Source organism: Chionomys nivalis, chromosome 6, assembly GCF_950005125.1.
Source record: "Chionomys nivalis chromosome 6, mChiNiv1.1, whole genome shotgun sequence".
NCBI classification, from domain to species: domain Eukaryota; kingdom Metazoa; phylum Chordata; class Mammalia; order Rodentia; family Cricetidae; genus Chionomys; species Chionomys nivalis.
In genome coordinates, this window is record NC_080091.1 from 87,030,043 (window position 1) to 87,047,107 (window position 17,065).

Consider the following 17,065-nt stretch of genomic DNA (forward strand, 5'->3'; position numbering starts at 1 on the left):
TGTTCTGCTTTTCCTGTTTTTTTTTTTTTTTTTTTTTCCTGAAGAAATAGGCTACTTTGGCCTAAATTTCATACCCCCATGCCAGCAGAGAAATAGTCATGATTGTTTTGGGTATGGGTTTTGATTTGAGTCCTGTTCGACTATTTTGTTTTGTTTGTAAGCATCACTTTTAATGAGAGAAGCAATTCCTGGGGCCCTCTGCTCCTCACAAGGCTTCTCTATTTTACTGCAGACCTCAAGAGGCCCCACCCCTTCCCACTGAGGACTAATCTGTCCCTTTTCACATCAGTCCATGCAGATTTCCACCTCCTTCCTGTTTTGAAGGAAGCAGAGTAATATTTCTGGGTGGGATGAAGGGCATGAGAATGCCTGAGGGGAGAGACCTAATACTGCATCTCTACTTTGTCTTCTACTGTGTTCCTTTCCCTTTAATCCATCAGTTCTCAACCTGTGGGTCATGGCCCCTTTGGGGGTCGCATATCAGATAGTCTGCGTATCAGATATTTACATTATGATTCATAACAATAGCAACAGTTATGAAGTAGAAACGAAATAATGTTATGGTTGGGAGTCACCACCACATGAGGAACTGTATTAAAGAGTCTCAGCCTCAGGAAGGTTGAGAACCACTGCCCAAATCCAAGTAATTACCAATGAGCTAGCCATTGATTTGATAGAAGAAGAATCTAAGGTAGCTGGTGGAGCTGATCTAAGTTCACGTAGTTACATCTACAAGGTTTGCCCCAGGGTTGAGCCAGCTGTCTGATATCTCGAGATCACCTAGTCCAACCTCCTTATCTTTTATCTAAACAAGCATGTTGCCTTTGAAACGTTGGTGCTATTTGAAAAGCTTCTACCCATCAGAGACTAGGCTAAATTCGCTCCACATGTCTGATCTAATACGCAGATTAGACTTGCACTGGGGCCATGATGCAGCCTGTAAGTCATCCCAAGACGGTGTGACGCAGAGCCCATTTCTCTACCATGTCACCATTTATTTTATTACTTGAAAGAAGTGAAGTGACATTCTGAAGCTCATTGGGTCTCTTGTGGCAGAGCAGTCTAGACTTTGGATTTCCTGAGTGTTGGCTGTCTGCTTTTTCTACTGCTTCCTACTAGCCGTTCCCTGCCAGCAGCAGAGTAAGGTGGACGGCCAACCAAAAGTACCAGGGTTCTCTGTGGCCCCCGGTGCCATCATACCCCCAAGCCCAGCCAACGACATCTTCCTCGAGTGCTAGGAAATTGGTTACTTCTACAAGTTAGATGTCGGAATGTCTTTAAGACTCATGACTATTGATAAGACACAATTCGATGCAGTTTTCTTTTGAAATCAAATGTTAGTGAACACTAGATGTGATAAATCAGAAAAGATGTGTATGACAATTTGTTTTGTAAGTTGCATTAAACTCTAGTTACAGTTATTCCTTGCCTGGGATTTTTTTTTAAATAAAAAATTCTGTGTTGTTAAGAGGGCAGTGTGAAAACATGGTGAAAATAGTCCTTTTCTCCGAAATGCTGGACGCTTCCCTCAGTTTAAGCAGCTTCCCAGTGCACTGTATGCAATGAATCACCTGTCTCTGCTCGAGAATTGTCAGCCACAGAACGGAAAACTAGCACTTACGATGGGATCAAGTACTGACATAAAAATAATCTGCCTTTGGATCATCACATGCCTTCCATAAATCACAGTGGTTTTCTGCAAGAAATCGCTTGCTATCTTTACGGAATGAGCAGCCAGGACTCTTGACCTTTGATAAGGAGACCTAAGGCGTCATCTGGGCACGTCTTCGGTTCCTTCAGCACTTGCTGAAGGCCTGCAAAGCACGTGGTGGAGGGGTGGTGCACAGCACCATGGGAGGAGAAACAGGAGATGCAGGAAGACCTTGTTCCAGCCCTTGCAGAGATTAATGGCTCTGCCAAGCCAAGGATCTTGAATCTCAAGTTCCTCCTTTCTGATTTTACACTCCCTGCTTTCACCCAGTCTGAGCTGTGTTTTGATCCTATGCTAAGAGTAAAACATAGAGTTTGTTCTGTTTGATGATGGAGAATGATGTACTGTCTTTTTCCCTATTACATGTCCTTAGACTGTGTTGTAAACAACATATACCATCATATAAATGGATTATCTGGTCAGACAAAACATTTAAATCCTTAGTTTTCGGATGAGCTATAAAAAATACAGATAAAATTATAAAACACTGTGTTTCTGCAAGAAGCCAAGAATTCCCCTATCTAGGAAAACCCAAGCCTAAGGCACACCTTTAATATTCTCAAAAAGTCATGTGTGGTTAGATGAGCACACACATCCAATAGTTCTTATCCATGGTGTGCTCATATCATTTAACTCATCTGAATGTCAATATGTCAACAATCAAGAAATCAAAACAATACTGTTTGGGGGCACGAGGGGCTCCATCCCTTCAGTCTTGGCTCTCTAAACACATCTTGGTTCTTTTGTTTACTGCCTGCTTGATCTGGTTTCTATAAGGAAGAGTTAGCTGGGCCAGCTACATATAATGTACGGCACCTTTCGTGCTACTCCTTGGCACATGTGTAAGTGGAGTTCTCTATATGCCCCTCCTGCTGGATTCAAACCTGTGCTCTCCATGGACAGGGCTTGTCTAGGCTGTAGCACTGTTAGAAGAGCCGGTCTAATTACTTGCCAGTTCTTATCTTTTGGCCACTTCATCCCACCACCATTTCTTTCCAGTGCAACACTGAGGGATTGTCATCTGCCTTCTGAGTCAAATCCCAACCTTGAAAGAAAAGGTGTTTTCTATTGCTAATATTGCTCCATGGACAGTGTTGCTGGCTCTAAAGTGTTGTATACAAGTATGTCCAATTGCCATGGGTTCTAGATAATGGGTAGGGGTGGAACTAATTTTATTGATTTTTTTTTTTTTAAGCGGGGAGGTCTCATTAAGTTGCCCTTTTCTGGAATTTGCTATGTAGACCAAGTCAACCTTGAACTCACAGACATCCACCTGCCTCTGACCCTGGGGTGTTATGATTAAAAGTGTACCACTATGCCTGGCCAGGGATAGAACTTAATGTATTTTCTGCAAATTGGTTTTTAAAAGTCAGTTTTCTATAGTATTTCCTGTGTGGTATGTTTTCTTTGCAAATACAAAGTGAGTGAAAAGCTGCTGGGAAAGATGTGAGTTGGTGGAAAAGATGGCCAGTGGGGTGACAGGCAGGTAGGCTGGTGTTCAAAGGGGTCCTCAGAATCCCCAGAAATCAGCTCAGTCCCAGTCAGGGATGATCGACTTAAGAGGTCTGTTTGATTGAACATAAATCACCCTTCCAAGAGTGGGTGATATGTTATTTGTGGAAGAAGGGCTTTCCTACATATATTTAACTTAAAAAAATTTCTAAAAATTAAAATATTGTCATGTCATTTTTCTTCTTTCCTTTCCTCCATCAACCTCTCCCATGTACCCCCTTGCTCTCTCATAACCTCTTTTTTCTTTAATTATTGATACACACACACACACACATTCCTAAATGCAGAAATATAACATGTTCAGTCTGTATAATGTTACTTGCATATGTATTTAACTTTGTATCGGGTAACCAATGAACTCATTGTGTGGCTTTTCACTGAGAAAGGCTATTTCTCCTGGTCTGAGCACTCCTTACTTGCTGGTATTTTTTTGTCTAAGGGTGGGCCCTTCGAAACATCCTCTATGTTTTACTGTACCCGTAAAGGTATACACATTACTAAGTTACTTAATCTACCCAAGTATGCTATTGTACCTTATAAAGGTATCGATTACCTTTATTCATTTGGAAAAGATTTTGGGATTTAAATATGCAGATATATAGCATTAGGTATCATCATTTTTGTCATCTTTCTGCATTTTAAAACCATCCCTTGTGAGCCAGCAAGATGGCTCAGCAGGTAAAGACACTTGCTGCCAACCTTGATCATGTGACTTCAGTTCCTGAAATCCATAAGGTGACAGGAGCGTGCCAACAACTCCTGCAGTATGTCCTCTGCCCGCCACCTGTGCACCCCACACACAGCTGAATAAATTAAATAGGATTGAAAATTTAAAACTACCTCTTGGTTAAATGTTATGTTTGCAGAAACACCCTTTTACAGGTGTGCTTTTGCCATTCTGCCTTCTGCCACAGTAAAAATCTAGGAAACAGATCAGTTTGTCATTATCAGCACTGCTGGTCCTCAATGACATGACGAGGGAAGGCCGTTTTGTGACTTAGTGATTCTACAGGTATTGCTTTTTGTTGTGCTAAAGGAAGTCAATGGGTTGTCGTTCAGAGATGTGAACGAAAGCTCTAGTGAGTTATGGCTCCTGCATATTCATTTTGTGTAACAAGAAAATTCCTTGAAATTCTTGTGCAGTTTGCTTTGGAAAATGCATGAGCATGTAATGAGAATTATTATCGTTATGTATTATTATTATTATTATTATGGTTTTTATAATAGGTGGCTTAAAAATTACAAATGAATAGCAGAGAACTATTGGCAGTTGATGGTTGGTGGGAGGGAGAGTCAGTTTTCTTCTGGGGTGTGACCTCTCCTGGGTTGCTCATGTTCCAGTAGATAGCCCTTTACTCATGCACACATGTGCAATCACTCACTGGATCAGTGGGTGATGAAAAGAGAAAGGAAGGGGATATTAAGTTGGGGGTGGATTGGAGGGTGGTGTCTAGGAATAATTGGTATGGTCAACAGGAGTGATATCAAAGGCATTGTATACGTGTAGGAAATTTTTAAAAAATAGATAAAATAATATTTTAATGTTGCATCACTATCTTTGTCCCCTTTGTTCTTACCTCCCCTTCAAATCTTCTGTTAGAAACAAAGACTTTGTGCTAAAATTATAGCCACTTAAAAGTACCTACTACATGGAAGGTATAATTACGCTAAAACAAACACTGAAGAACCACAAAGAGAGAAATAAATTTTAAAAAATGGAATCAGTTCTTCTGTTTGGTGGGTTTACAGAATATTATTTTTATTGACTAAACCTTCAATAGATTTTTAAGTAATGGCCGGAGACGCTGTCGCCTCCTGTATACCTGTCGTCTCAGCCGCTACGGTTTCACAGGACATCAGCCTTTGGAGTGGGGAAGATTGCGTTCATGTATGGGAAAGGCGCTCTGATGCTATTTCATATCGGATAAACCCTGCTTTGTTTGCTGGGGAGATCGTTAATAGCACACACAGCTTCATTTTCAGCTGACGCCACACACAGGAAGAGCAGAAGTATGTTTGTTTTTGCTTTGTTTTACCAACTAAATGTTCTTTCTTTTAGGGTGTGTTGGAGAGTTTCCTGGGTACCGCCGTCTCTGGAGCCATCTTTTGCCTTTTTGCTGGCCAACCGCTCACCATTTTGAGTAGCACAGGACCTGTCTTAGTGTTTGAGAGGCTTCTGTTTAATTTCAGCAAGTACGTATATGTCTGTCTGTCTGTCTCGTTATTTGCTCGTGTATGTTGTTCCATCTGGATAAGGCACAGAATAGCAATGAAATAGATCCAAGGATCTGCCAAAATACTAGAATGATAAGATTTGGAAGTGAAAAGTGCCTTCTTGATTAAGTTGTCCCTGGCTTAGTTGACAGTCCTTTCAGTGGGCCCATCTGTGCTTTCTGTTTATCCCTTCCCTGGTAATTCTCTCCCTATTGCTTTGTTTCCTGCCCTGCGGGCTGACTCCCAAGGACTTCAAGCCCCAGATTCCTCTGCCCTCTAGGACTTCCTACTGGTTTAGATAATGAAGAGAGAGCTTCCCATCCTTCCCCATTTTGAGCACAGCAGCCTGGCTTGCTTCCCTACACTAGCCCCTGTCAGGCGGCCTGTCTAGCCTAGTTTTAGCTCACCAGGCTCTGTAACTCCATTCCTTGTCTGACCTTTACAAGCCCAAGATTGATAATGGCTTCCTGCTCTAGTTAGCTCAGAGTGCCTCTACATTACCATCTTTGGGGGAGGGAGAGTTAGGCTTTCGTAAATAGCCTGTTTGTTTTATTTTCCTTGGATCCCACTTTAAAAAGAAAATGTCTTTTTCTGCCATGATACTGAAACTGTGTAGAAAGCTAATGACTTATGCTAGGTCACGTGGTTCATTAATGAAAGAAACTGAATGTTCTTAGTCCCTAGTTCCTAACTCCAGTTCCCGTGTTCTTCACTGTAGATGACTTCCAGTACTCGGATGAATAATAATGACACCGGTATTTTCTTTTAAAAATTAATAGATCATTTTGAGTAGGGGGGATATTAAAATAAGTCAATTATTTAAATTGTTATTTTAGCATATGAGTAGATTCAAAGTAAAAGTGGGTATTCTTGTCTCTTCCTGCTGTACTAAGACAGAATTGTCTGTTCTGCATGACCTTAGTCCTTAGATGGCAAAGTCTGTCAGGTCCTGTGAGTATTCCTTTGTAGAATTTCCATATTCTGTATTGTTGTTATGTGTTGCAGGATTTTCATTTAGAAGAGCCAGTGTTTATACAGCCCCAATGTTAGTTACTTTTCTGTCACTGTTCTAGGATGAAATTTAGGGGATTAAGGGTTCACATTGACTTACAGTTCAGAGGGGATACAACCCATCATGGGCTAGAAAAGCATGGTAACATAAGTGTGCGGAGCTCCTGGCTTTCAGGAAGCAGAAAGAGAACAGGAAAGGGAACCAGGCTATCCAACCTCAAAGCTTACCTCCAGGGCTATCCTCCCTCCAGTAGGCTTCCACCTTCCAAAAAACGAGATCACGTGTGTGTAAACCCACAACCCCAAGGGTTTACACACACATAAACCTAACCGTAACATTGCTCATGGATTTAAAGACTCACGTAGCTATTGAAACTGTGTGTGTCATTGAAAAGATCATAAGTTACATGAGCCGAGTGAGGGTTTGATACCTTAAAAAAATGTGGGTGAATAGCCTCAGCGAGAGCCGTCTGAGCACTTGCAGTTGAACTATTTAATAAAATAGTGTTTTCTGTAGATCGTTACTGCAGACTTCTCCTCCGTCATAATTCTGAGGACATGGAAAGAATTTTATTCATGTCAGTTTACAGAGAGAGTCAAACAGTTTTTATATGTTTAAGAAAACATTTTGTGAGACAAGAAAGGCTTCATGGGAAGATTAAACAAGCATGCACTATAAACAGGAACAAACAGGCAGAGCCTTACAGAGAGATTTATTGGATGAAATGCGGTCAGAGTCGGAATCTACAGAAAATGTTTGTGTCTTGGTTTGTTTTAGTCATTGTAGGCTTCAGAGTATTTCCTTCCACCAAGCGAGTTCCTTTCTCACTTTCCCTTGTTTCATCATAATTGGTACTGTAACACAGTCTCAAGCAGTTTACTTGAAAACAGTTGTAGCAATGAGAAACATTTGCAAAACAGCCTTAAAGTCAACACTGCCTATTATGTGGCAAATGGTCCTTTTATTCCCGGTGCAGCGAGTTTGTTCATCTGCTTCTATTAGAGCAGTAATGCTAGTCTGGCTTTTGGCTCACTGTTTCCCAAAGCCAATGTGATCCACTCTCAGGTTTCTGAGCTACTCTGTGCAAACGACCTTCCCAGCATGTCTCGGGAGGGCTGTGCTGCAACCTCCACCTCCTCGTCAGTACACTAAAGAATCAGCATGGCTGTTCAGCTAAGCAGCTATTGGTTCATTTTGCCTAGTTTTTCTGCAACACAGTTTTCCCTTTCAGAAGCGTAGGCGAGTCGTTGTGTAGCAGGATCAGGGGTGGTTGTTACAGATTGCCACCTGATAGACTCGTGAGATTCTCCGCTCCTGTTTCTTCTTGAAAATTTAAACGTTGCATTGTTTTAGTTAGTGATCTCATCTGAGTCATTCTCACTTACCTTGGCAGTGTGAAAGTCTCTTAGAATAGGGAGTTTGGTGTCTACTCTTTGATATCTAAGTTTTAAGCTTGTATGTGCATTTTTCCCTTTGTGTCCAAACTCATAATGTTTTAACTGCTAACAATGCCTGGATTTGTTTCTTATCTACCTCTACAAACATCAATTCTGTAACTCCCTCTAGCATCCTTGGGACAAATCTGGAGGGCTTTAGCTTCCAATCTGGGCATGGTGGTGCACGCCTGTAATCTCGGTGTATGGGCGACCAAGGCAGAAGAAGTGCTGTGACTTTACCACCAGCACAGGTTATGTAGTGAGTTCCAGGCAAGCCTGAACTCTTGAGTGAGCTCTTTCTCAAAAACAAAGCATAAACCAAACGAACAAATAAAAGATAGTTCTAGTTTTCATCTTCTTAGGGTAGCAAAGCTAGATAGTTGTTTTAAACTTTTAAGAAAAACACCTCTTGGCTCACACGGCAGTGAAATATATATTTAACTCTTGTTCTTTGGCTGACTCACAGGATAATATGAACTATCTCAATTCTTAGGGCACGTTTTTTTCTGCGGGAGCCTGCTTATCTCGCACAAATGTGCATTCAGCAGTAGAGATATAGACACACAGAACTGGCAGGGTGACGCTCTGTGGCTTACCTCTGACGATCTGAAGAACGTAACTTCATAATAAGCATTCATAATTTCCATTTTTTTCTGTTCTAACTGTTGCCTAATCGGATGAGGCCTGTCCACATTCACCCAAAGTCCATGAATTTGAATGGTAATATCTCCAGAAACACAATGATGTCTGACCACTTATCTGGTAACTCTCTATTTCAGTCAACTTGTCAAATAATTAACTATACCAATGTCTAAGAAACTTGAAAATGTAACATTCTTTAATATTACTCACAGGCCACTGTCAGCCACCTTCTTAGTTAAGAGGAATGTATTAGGCAGATTTTTAAATGAGCAAAGTATTGTTCTAAGTGGTAAATTAGAATCCTGCCCTATGAGCAGTGGGAAGTCACTGTAAGGTTTTAAGCTGAGGTATATGATTAACACTTAAAATGATCATTTTAGCTCTGGTGTGGAAAATGACCTTGCACAGGGCAAGCATAGGTAGCAGATAATGAATCAGTCCAGAGGTTTTTATTGGGTAAAAATTTAGCTGGTCAAAATGAGATGATGGAAGGGAATGAGGTGATCTGATGCCTTTAGGAAAATGTTAGAACTGTGGCTAGCAGTTATCAGACACCTTGTTGAAAATCAAGTCTTAGAATGTCAGATACGCAGGATCCTTGATGCTCGGGTTCTATCTCCTTCCTCACCACAGATGAACTATAGGCAGACTTTTCTGTCCCACCAGCCACTCCCTAAGTAACCACACAGAGGCTTAATATTAATTATAAATGCTCAGCCTATAGCTTAGGCTTGTTTATAGCTAGCTCTTATAACTTAATTGACCCACTTGTATTAATCTGTGTGATGTCCCAAGGCTTGTTTACCTCATGTATGTACTTCCCATTCTGTTGGCTCTGCATCTCATGGCACCTCCTCAGACTCCTCCTCCTCCTTCTGCGCATTCTCTTAGTCTGGTTCTCCCACCTAACTTTGTCCTGCCTAGCCATTGGCCAATTACCTTTTTATTCCCAATGAGAGCAACACATCTTCACAGTGTACAGAAGGGTTATTCCACAGTAATAAATTATGAGTTAGTGATCATTGAAAACACCCACTCACTACATAATTTAAAGATATCAGTCAGTATGTAGTCATAAAATGTCAACACTTGACCCATCATTTTCTATTGGTCTTGACTTGAAAGAAATGGGAAGGGAATTGGAAGACAGTAGCCTAGTCAGATGGTGATGAACTATTCTAAGTCTTCTATGGAACAAGCCCAGGAAGGACAGGGCAGACACACCCAGTTATGGTAAGAGGATATCCTGTCGTGCCATGAGGAAAGGGTAAGTAATTTTGGGAGGGAATGAGGCGCTAGAAAGGAAATTAAGGTGTTTGAGAACACCTCTGAAGAAAGTCTCCTGACTGAGTAGGGAGAGCCAGGTCAGGGAACAGAAGAAGAGTTCAAGAGCTAAGCAGTGTGGATAGAGAGAGCATCACCAACAAGAGGAGTCAAAAGTAGAAGCATGGGCTCTTATCAGATCAAGAGAGGCTGCCCTGGCATGACACAGCCAACCAGTACAGCTGACACGATCACTTAGCATTTTATAATAAAACTGTGTTCATCATGTTGTCTCCCTTAGTAGAAGACGGTCCTGAGTTGAGTGCCTAGAGCACGCTAATATTAGTGTTGTCACCGTTAACTGGTAAAACTCATGTTGCCCCCCACATCTGATATCAGTGCTTTTAAACAGTTTACTCTGTACGCGCCATGAATACCTTTTTACAAAAAACCTTTTAAGTTAAGCTTACTCTTTAACAATTTCATATATTCATTGTAGTTATACTCATCCCTCCCCTCTCTTATCTCCCCTCCATCCCCATTAACCCTTTTCGTATCCCTAGAAGTCCCTTTCCTGATTTTGTATCCCTTTTTAGTGTATTGTGACTCACCTAGTTCAAGCAGGGCCATTTGTATGACATGCTTGATATTATCCATTGGAGTCCGGTGGGTTTGTCAGTGGGCAGGCAAGTGAAGGCATTTGTAATTTCTGTGCTTCTCCAGAAGATGGCACAGATCTCTTCTGTCTCCTATAGTCTATATTCTCTATGGACACTTTGCTACACTACTCCTTCAGCCTTGCACAGATGTTATAAATATCTATGTAGGACTGACCAACCAATCATCACTTATCATCAGTATCTTGAAAATCTCCAGTTTCACTGCCATTGACTAGAAAGAGGGGTTTTTCTGAATAAAGTGAGGATAACATTTGTCTATAGACATAAATGTTTAATAGGCATTTTTACACTGTCTGTCTATCCCAACAACAATGTTAAGTTCCTGTCTAGGATCTGTGACCTCCCCAGCCGTGGGTTTTTAGCGGATTTATAGTACTAGGCCTGGGGTTCCTCTGGTAGAGCAGGCCTCGGATCCAATCAGAGAATAATTGGTTTCCTCTGGATAGGCAGGTCGCTGATGCATTGCTGTGCCTATGTTGGCTGTCAGATTTGTTCTGTAGTTCAAGGGGTTCACAGCTGGCTAAGAGCATGGACATTGTTTCTTTCCCAGAAGTTTCTCATAGTTACCCTTTGTTTCTATGAAAGCAAGCTAGCAGGGAGGAAGCTTCCACTTCAGAAGTTACTTTTTTGAAAGAGAGAAGTAGCAAGTTTTATTCTCTAACAGTAAATGCACTTTCTAAGAGCCTTCCCCCCCAAAAAAAAACTTTTAGAGTCATTCCTAAAGATAGCATAATAATATCAAATAAATCAAATCCTTACGTTTACTATTTCCTGGATAGAACTGAGCTTTATATGCAGTGTCTGAAGGGATCTTTTAGCCATTCTCTGGGTATTATAGTGAGTTTTAGATTCGTCTTGTTTCCTGGTGGAATAGTCAAACTATCTGTTTTTTGGTTTTCTTTCCAGGGACCATAATTTTGACTACTTGGAGTTTCGTCTTTGGATTGGCCTGTGGTCGGCCTTCCTGTGTCTCCTTCTGGTGGCCACTGATGCCAGCTTCCTGGTTCAGTACTTCACTCGTTTCACGGAAGAAGGTTTCTCCTCTCTGATCAGCTTCATCTTCATCTACGACGCTTTCAAGAAGATGATCAAGCTAGCCGACTACTATCCTATCAACTCAGACTTCAAAGTGGGATACAACACACACTTCTCCTGTGCTTGCCTGCCGCCGGACCCCGGTAAGGAAACCTTGCGTCCTGCTTGCAGTCACCCTCTCTGTAGGAAGGTGTGAGCTCATGCTCCTGATGAAAGGGTCTGACCTGGCTTTCTCCGAGGAATCGTAGTACTGGACGTGGCATCTGAGGTGTCTGCAGCATGTGATTCAATGAGGAAATGACAGCAGGATTGTGAGGACGGGAACATAGCCAGCTCAGTACTTTGTGATCACCTCAAACAAGGAATGGATGTGTACTTTATTCTTAGTTTTATGAGGTAATTGGGGAGCACAGGCGTGGGATATAATGAGTCTAAAGAGCAGAGGAACTTCTAGTTCCTCTGAACTTCTAGTTCCTCTGAACTTCTAGTTCACATTTTTTGCTTCTTGATTGTGATGAATATCTCTTCTTTTAAATGATGCTTAAATAAATTACCTTAAACTATAGAAGGAAATGTACCAATTGAGTTTTTATAAGTTGAATCATAACATTAAAAAAGGAAGTTAAGATTGGAGGCCTCTAATGGATAAGTGGAATCTTTTAGTCTAACTTGGCTGTGCAGTGTCAGTAAGGAGGAGAAGCTAAGAAGGATGGAAGGAAGGTGACCATGTGAGCATACATACACATGTGTGTGTATATATATAATATATGTAATATGCTCATGGCAGATTTATGTCATTAACTCAGGAGAGTGCACAGCAACTCTTGGGCGAGGAATGGGACTGTACATCTTAATAATTTAATACCTGTCAATCCAAACTTAAGTCATTATCAGTTTTATTTTATAAAAATGTGTTCAAAGCCATTAAAATAGTTTAGAATAGTTTAACATTGCTTTATAGAACACAAGGCTTACGGGAAAAGACTCACTCTGAGCAATTTGCTGTGTATTTGCTATAATAGAGTAAGGGGTAAATGTTTGCATTATACAGTTTAAAGACAAATGTATTATGGATTCCATGATGAACAAGTAGCTATAGGATGGTATTCCCTAAAGTAAAAATTGATAGGCATTTCACGATTTTTGGGTAAAGCCTAGTGAATTGAGTCCAACAGAATCCTGGGATGAGATAAGCTCAGGGCATAAATATGAGGCATATTTATGGAACCCACTTTTACTTCTGGATTCTGAGTCTAAGAATTTTCATATTTATGGTAAAGGAAATGGGATTGCTCTATAGACCAGATACAAAATGAATATGGATATGAAAGTAAAAGATTTGTTGTGCTTATGAGAGGCTTTTTGAGATTGTTCCCAGATATGCTGGTGTTATAACTCATCCTCCCCTCCTCACAGGTAGAGGGGACAGATACCTTGGGGACACTAATTTCCATCTGGGTGGTGAAGGAAGAGAGGAACCCCTCAGGGGCCATTAATCATGATGCTGATGAGAACAGTGGGTATCTAGGACTTCACACCCACAACTCTTCTGGTCGAGTTAAAGGATGATAAACATGCATTAATGTCAAACCTGTACTTAAGAGTAAGGGAGAGAAGTGTAAGACTGAGATTTCAGTATTCAGATGAATGTTACTATTGCAGAGCTTAACAGGCTTGAAAGGTAGTGCACAGATATCCCACAGATTAAAATGTGACTTGTGTCAGACGTGGTGGTGTGTGCCTGTGTATTGCTCAGGCTTCTCTAGAGAAACAGAACTGACATATAGTCATTATATATATTTATATATTCATTATATACACATTATGTTTATAATATGTTACTGCATTATATGTGTATATGGGATTTATCATAATGGTCCAGCTAGTCCAACAATGGCTGTCTACCAATGGAAAGGTCAGTAGTTGTTTAGTCCATGAGGCTCCGTGTCTCAACTGCTCTTCACTAAACACTGAAGTAGGCTCCCATGCCAGTGAAGGAATAAACTTGGCAGTGAGTTCGAGGGCAAACAGACAAAGGTCAAGAACTTCCTTCTTCCATGTTCTTCCATGAGGCTGCCACCAGAAAGTGTGGCCCAGATTAAATGTGAATCTTCCCACCTCAAAAGATATTAATTGTGGATCTCCCTGCTCAAATGAATTAATTAAGAAAAATCCCTCATGGTGTACCCAACTACTTGGATTTTAGTTAATTCTGGATGTAATCAAGTTAACAACCAAGAATAGCCATCACATTCTATAATCCCAGAACTCAGGAGGTTGAGGCAAAGGTGTTGCCACAAGTTCAATGACATCCTGGGTTACATAGTTCCAAGATGGCCTACAGAGTAAGAATCTATAGTAAGGACTGCAGAGTAAGAATCTGTCTCCAAATCAAAGCCCCAAAGTGGCTTGTGAGTTGTGACAGGTATTAAAATAATTGCACCTTTTCCTACCCCAGAGAAATGCAGCTATATGGGGGCTCTTCTTGGGAGAGAGAATGTTTAAAACCGATGGAGACCATCAGTCTGGGCTTGAGGGCAGTATGGACAGTGAAAATACTGGATTCAGGGACTATGGACATAGCTCAGTAGGTTAGATGCTTGCCTCATATATGCATGGCCTTGGGTTCAATCCTCAATACTTGGGGGGAGGGAGGGAGGGAGGGAGGGAGGGAGGGAGGGAGGGAGGGAGGGAGGTAAGGAGGGAGGAAGGAAGGAAGAAGAAAAGGAACTCACAGGCATATTGATAATGGGATTTTAAAATTTCCATTTTATTTATTTATGTGTATATACATACATACATATATATTTATGCAAAAGTCTGTATGGTGACTTATTACACAAGTCTGGGTAATCATTCAACAAGGTTTTCTAAAGGAAAATAATTGCCACTCAGCTGTTTTGAGGTTTGAGGTGTTTGTGAAGGTGGCTGAGGGATTTGTCTGCACACCTGTCACATACAAAAGACAGATCAGGTGCTGGCCCCATCCTACCCATGGCTAATGGAAACTTCCATTCATTTCTTTTCATGGGATATCTACAGACAAGTTAATACAGGACAAATGCAGGCATCACTGAGTGTGTTCAAGGTGAAAGAGACAGACAGAGACAGATAGGGAATGAGAGACAGAGGAGAGAGGGGGGAAGGAAGAGAGATAGGGTAGAGAGACAGGAGGCAGTTTTCCGTGAAGTTTTGACTGTCAGCACTTAGGGCTGAGCCAGTTTTACGTATCCAGTGCAGTTATGGACAACAGAGTTTTCACTTCCTTTTTATCTGTGTGTGCAAAGTCCAGACTGTGCAAAGCATCAGTCTTGAAATTTATACAGGAACTGAACGCTTCTGAGCCTTGCTTGTGGTTTGGAAAATGGCATGTAGATATATCTTAATCACTGCCCTATTGTTGTGAAGAGACATCATGACAAAGGCGACTCTTGTAGAAAAAGCATTTAATTGGAGGCTGGCTTACAGTTTCAGAGGTCTAGTCCATTAGCATCATGGCAGGAAGCATGGCTGTAGGCAGGTGCAGTGATGAAGAAGTAAATGATGCATCCTGATGTATAGGCCAAGAGAGATTCTGGGCTTGACATGAGCTTTGGAAACCCCAAAGCCCATCCCCGGTAACACACTTCCTCCAACAAGGCCACACCTCTTCATCCTTTTCAAATAGTACCGCTTTCTGACTAAGCCTTCAAATACATAAGCTGATGGGGTCGTTCTTGTTCAAACCACCAGAGGATGTTTACATTTTTGTTAAGAATTTCATGTTTTTTCTAAAATCTATAAAGTTAATGACTATAGGTTGTGCATGGTGGCACATGCCTTTAATCCCTGTACTTGGGAGGTACAGACAGTGGATCTGTGTGTTCAGGCCCAGTCTGGTCTATATAGTGAGTTCCAGGCCAGCCAGAGCTACACAGTGATACCCCGATTTAAAAAATAAAAAAAGAAAGAAAAATGAAAAAGAAAAAAAGAAAAACAAGCAAATGACTGGATAGTTCCTACACAGCATTCCCCTCTAACCTTTGTCCTGACAGCGAACTGCAGAGACTCATCATAAATGTATTACTTCTGCAGAACCAAATGAAGCAGTGCAAGGGAGTGCTGCACGTCCAGCTCAAGGAAGCGCTCTAAGAACAACAAAAGGCTGGTCTTTCATCACAACATGCACTCCCAGTAAAAGAATTCAGTCAATGAGTCAATAATATTTAAACTGGCAGATGGCTTATTTTTCACCACTGGGGCCGTGTGCATCAACGAACCAGCAACTGCCCAGATGGAGCCATGATCCTGCAAATGGAGAAAGAACTGGAAATAGGGGTCACGAATCACGAAGAGGGCTGTATTCATGTCCATAATGCATTATAGACACACTAATCACTAGGAGGATTGTATTCACATCCATAATATATTATAGCCCTTGACATGTCTTCATGTTTTAATAGTACAGACATGTATTATACTTTATTCTTTGGGAACTTTATAGCACATTTTGAGCGTGTCCACATGCTTCCCTGCTGCATCTCCTTTGAGACTCTCCGGAGTCCCTCTGCCAACTTCTTGTCCTCTTTTCTTTTTGGAAAACATAGCCTATTGAGTTCAGTCAGTGCCACCCACACGCGCGTGTTATAGAGCCCTCCACTGGAGTGAGGGCAGCCTACCAGTGGCCACATCCTGGAAGAGAATGGAGCCAACCGCTGCCAGCAGCTCCTCCGCTCTGGTCTGGGGCCCTGTGAGCTTCTTCTTCATCCATGCTGAAACTCTGACTGGCTCGGTCTTGTGCGGAGGCCATGGCTGCTATCAGTCGTGTGTGGATCAGTGATGTCAGAGGCAGCAGACATTTCAGAGTGCTCCTGCCCATCCTCAGGTTCTTAGAGTCTTTAAATTTTCCTCTTCCACAGTGTTTCCCATGGGGCCTTGGGGAAGAATAGCATCAGAAGGGTAGGGTACACATCACATTCGCGGCTGAGTATCCACAGTCCCTTTTTCTCAGTGCCTGGAAAAGTGATGAGTCACTTCATTAAACACTGCCCATCGCACAAAAAAAGCTTTTCTGACCAAAAGGAAAGTATTACTAATCTATGGATATATGCATAAATATTTAAGAGGGAGTTTGACAACAAGACCATTTAGCAAAACAATAACAGGAGATTTCTCCCAGTACCTGTGACTTCCCAGCCATGGGTTTTCTACCAGGCATGATTTCCTTCCTATAGGGGCAGGCCTCAAACCCAATAGGAAAGCAGTTGGTTATTCCCACTAACAGACAAGCCACTGCTGCCCTGGTGGTGATATCTTTCCTGGTGCATCTGTATTTTAACATGCAGGGTTCAGTACTGGCTGTGGTCACTGATGTCTGATCTCCCCAGCCTGAATAACACTCTCTGGGACAGTCAAAGTTAGTCAGCAGGGAGAGAGTTATCCATAATTTCTAGACTGGTTTCTCTACATCCTTCAATGTCTTCAGAAATAGGCTCTTACAACCTAGTTATGGGCAACCAAGAGCAATACATTAGCCTGTGGTTTTTGGGTGCCTTTGTGGCCTCTCTAAGAACTTGTATGA

At 41.6% G+C, this 17,065-nt stretch overlaps 1 protein-coding gene across 4 annotated transcripts in view; it reads left to right on the plus strand.

Annotated features, from left to right (window-relative positions):
* The window catches only part of Slc4a4 (solute carrier family 4 member 4), a 420,169-nt gene that overhangs the window by 329,112 nt on the left and 73,992 nt on the right, over positions 1 to 17,065 (plus strand). For all 4 annotated transcript variants that reach the window (XM_057771897.1, XM_057771894.1, XM_057771895.1 and 1 more), the window contains 2 exons: positions 5,283 to 5,416; positions 11,377 to 11,648. In XM_057771897.1, the coding sequence (XP_057627880.1) occupies positions 5,283 to 5,416; positions 11,377 to 11,648 (406 nt within the window). The remainder of the gene's footprint in view (positions 1 to 5,282; positions 5,417 to 11,376; positions 11,649 to 17,065) is intronic.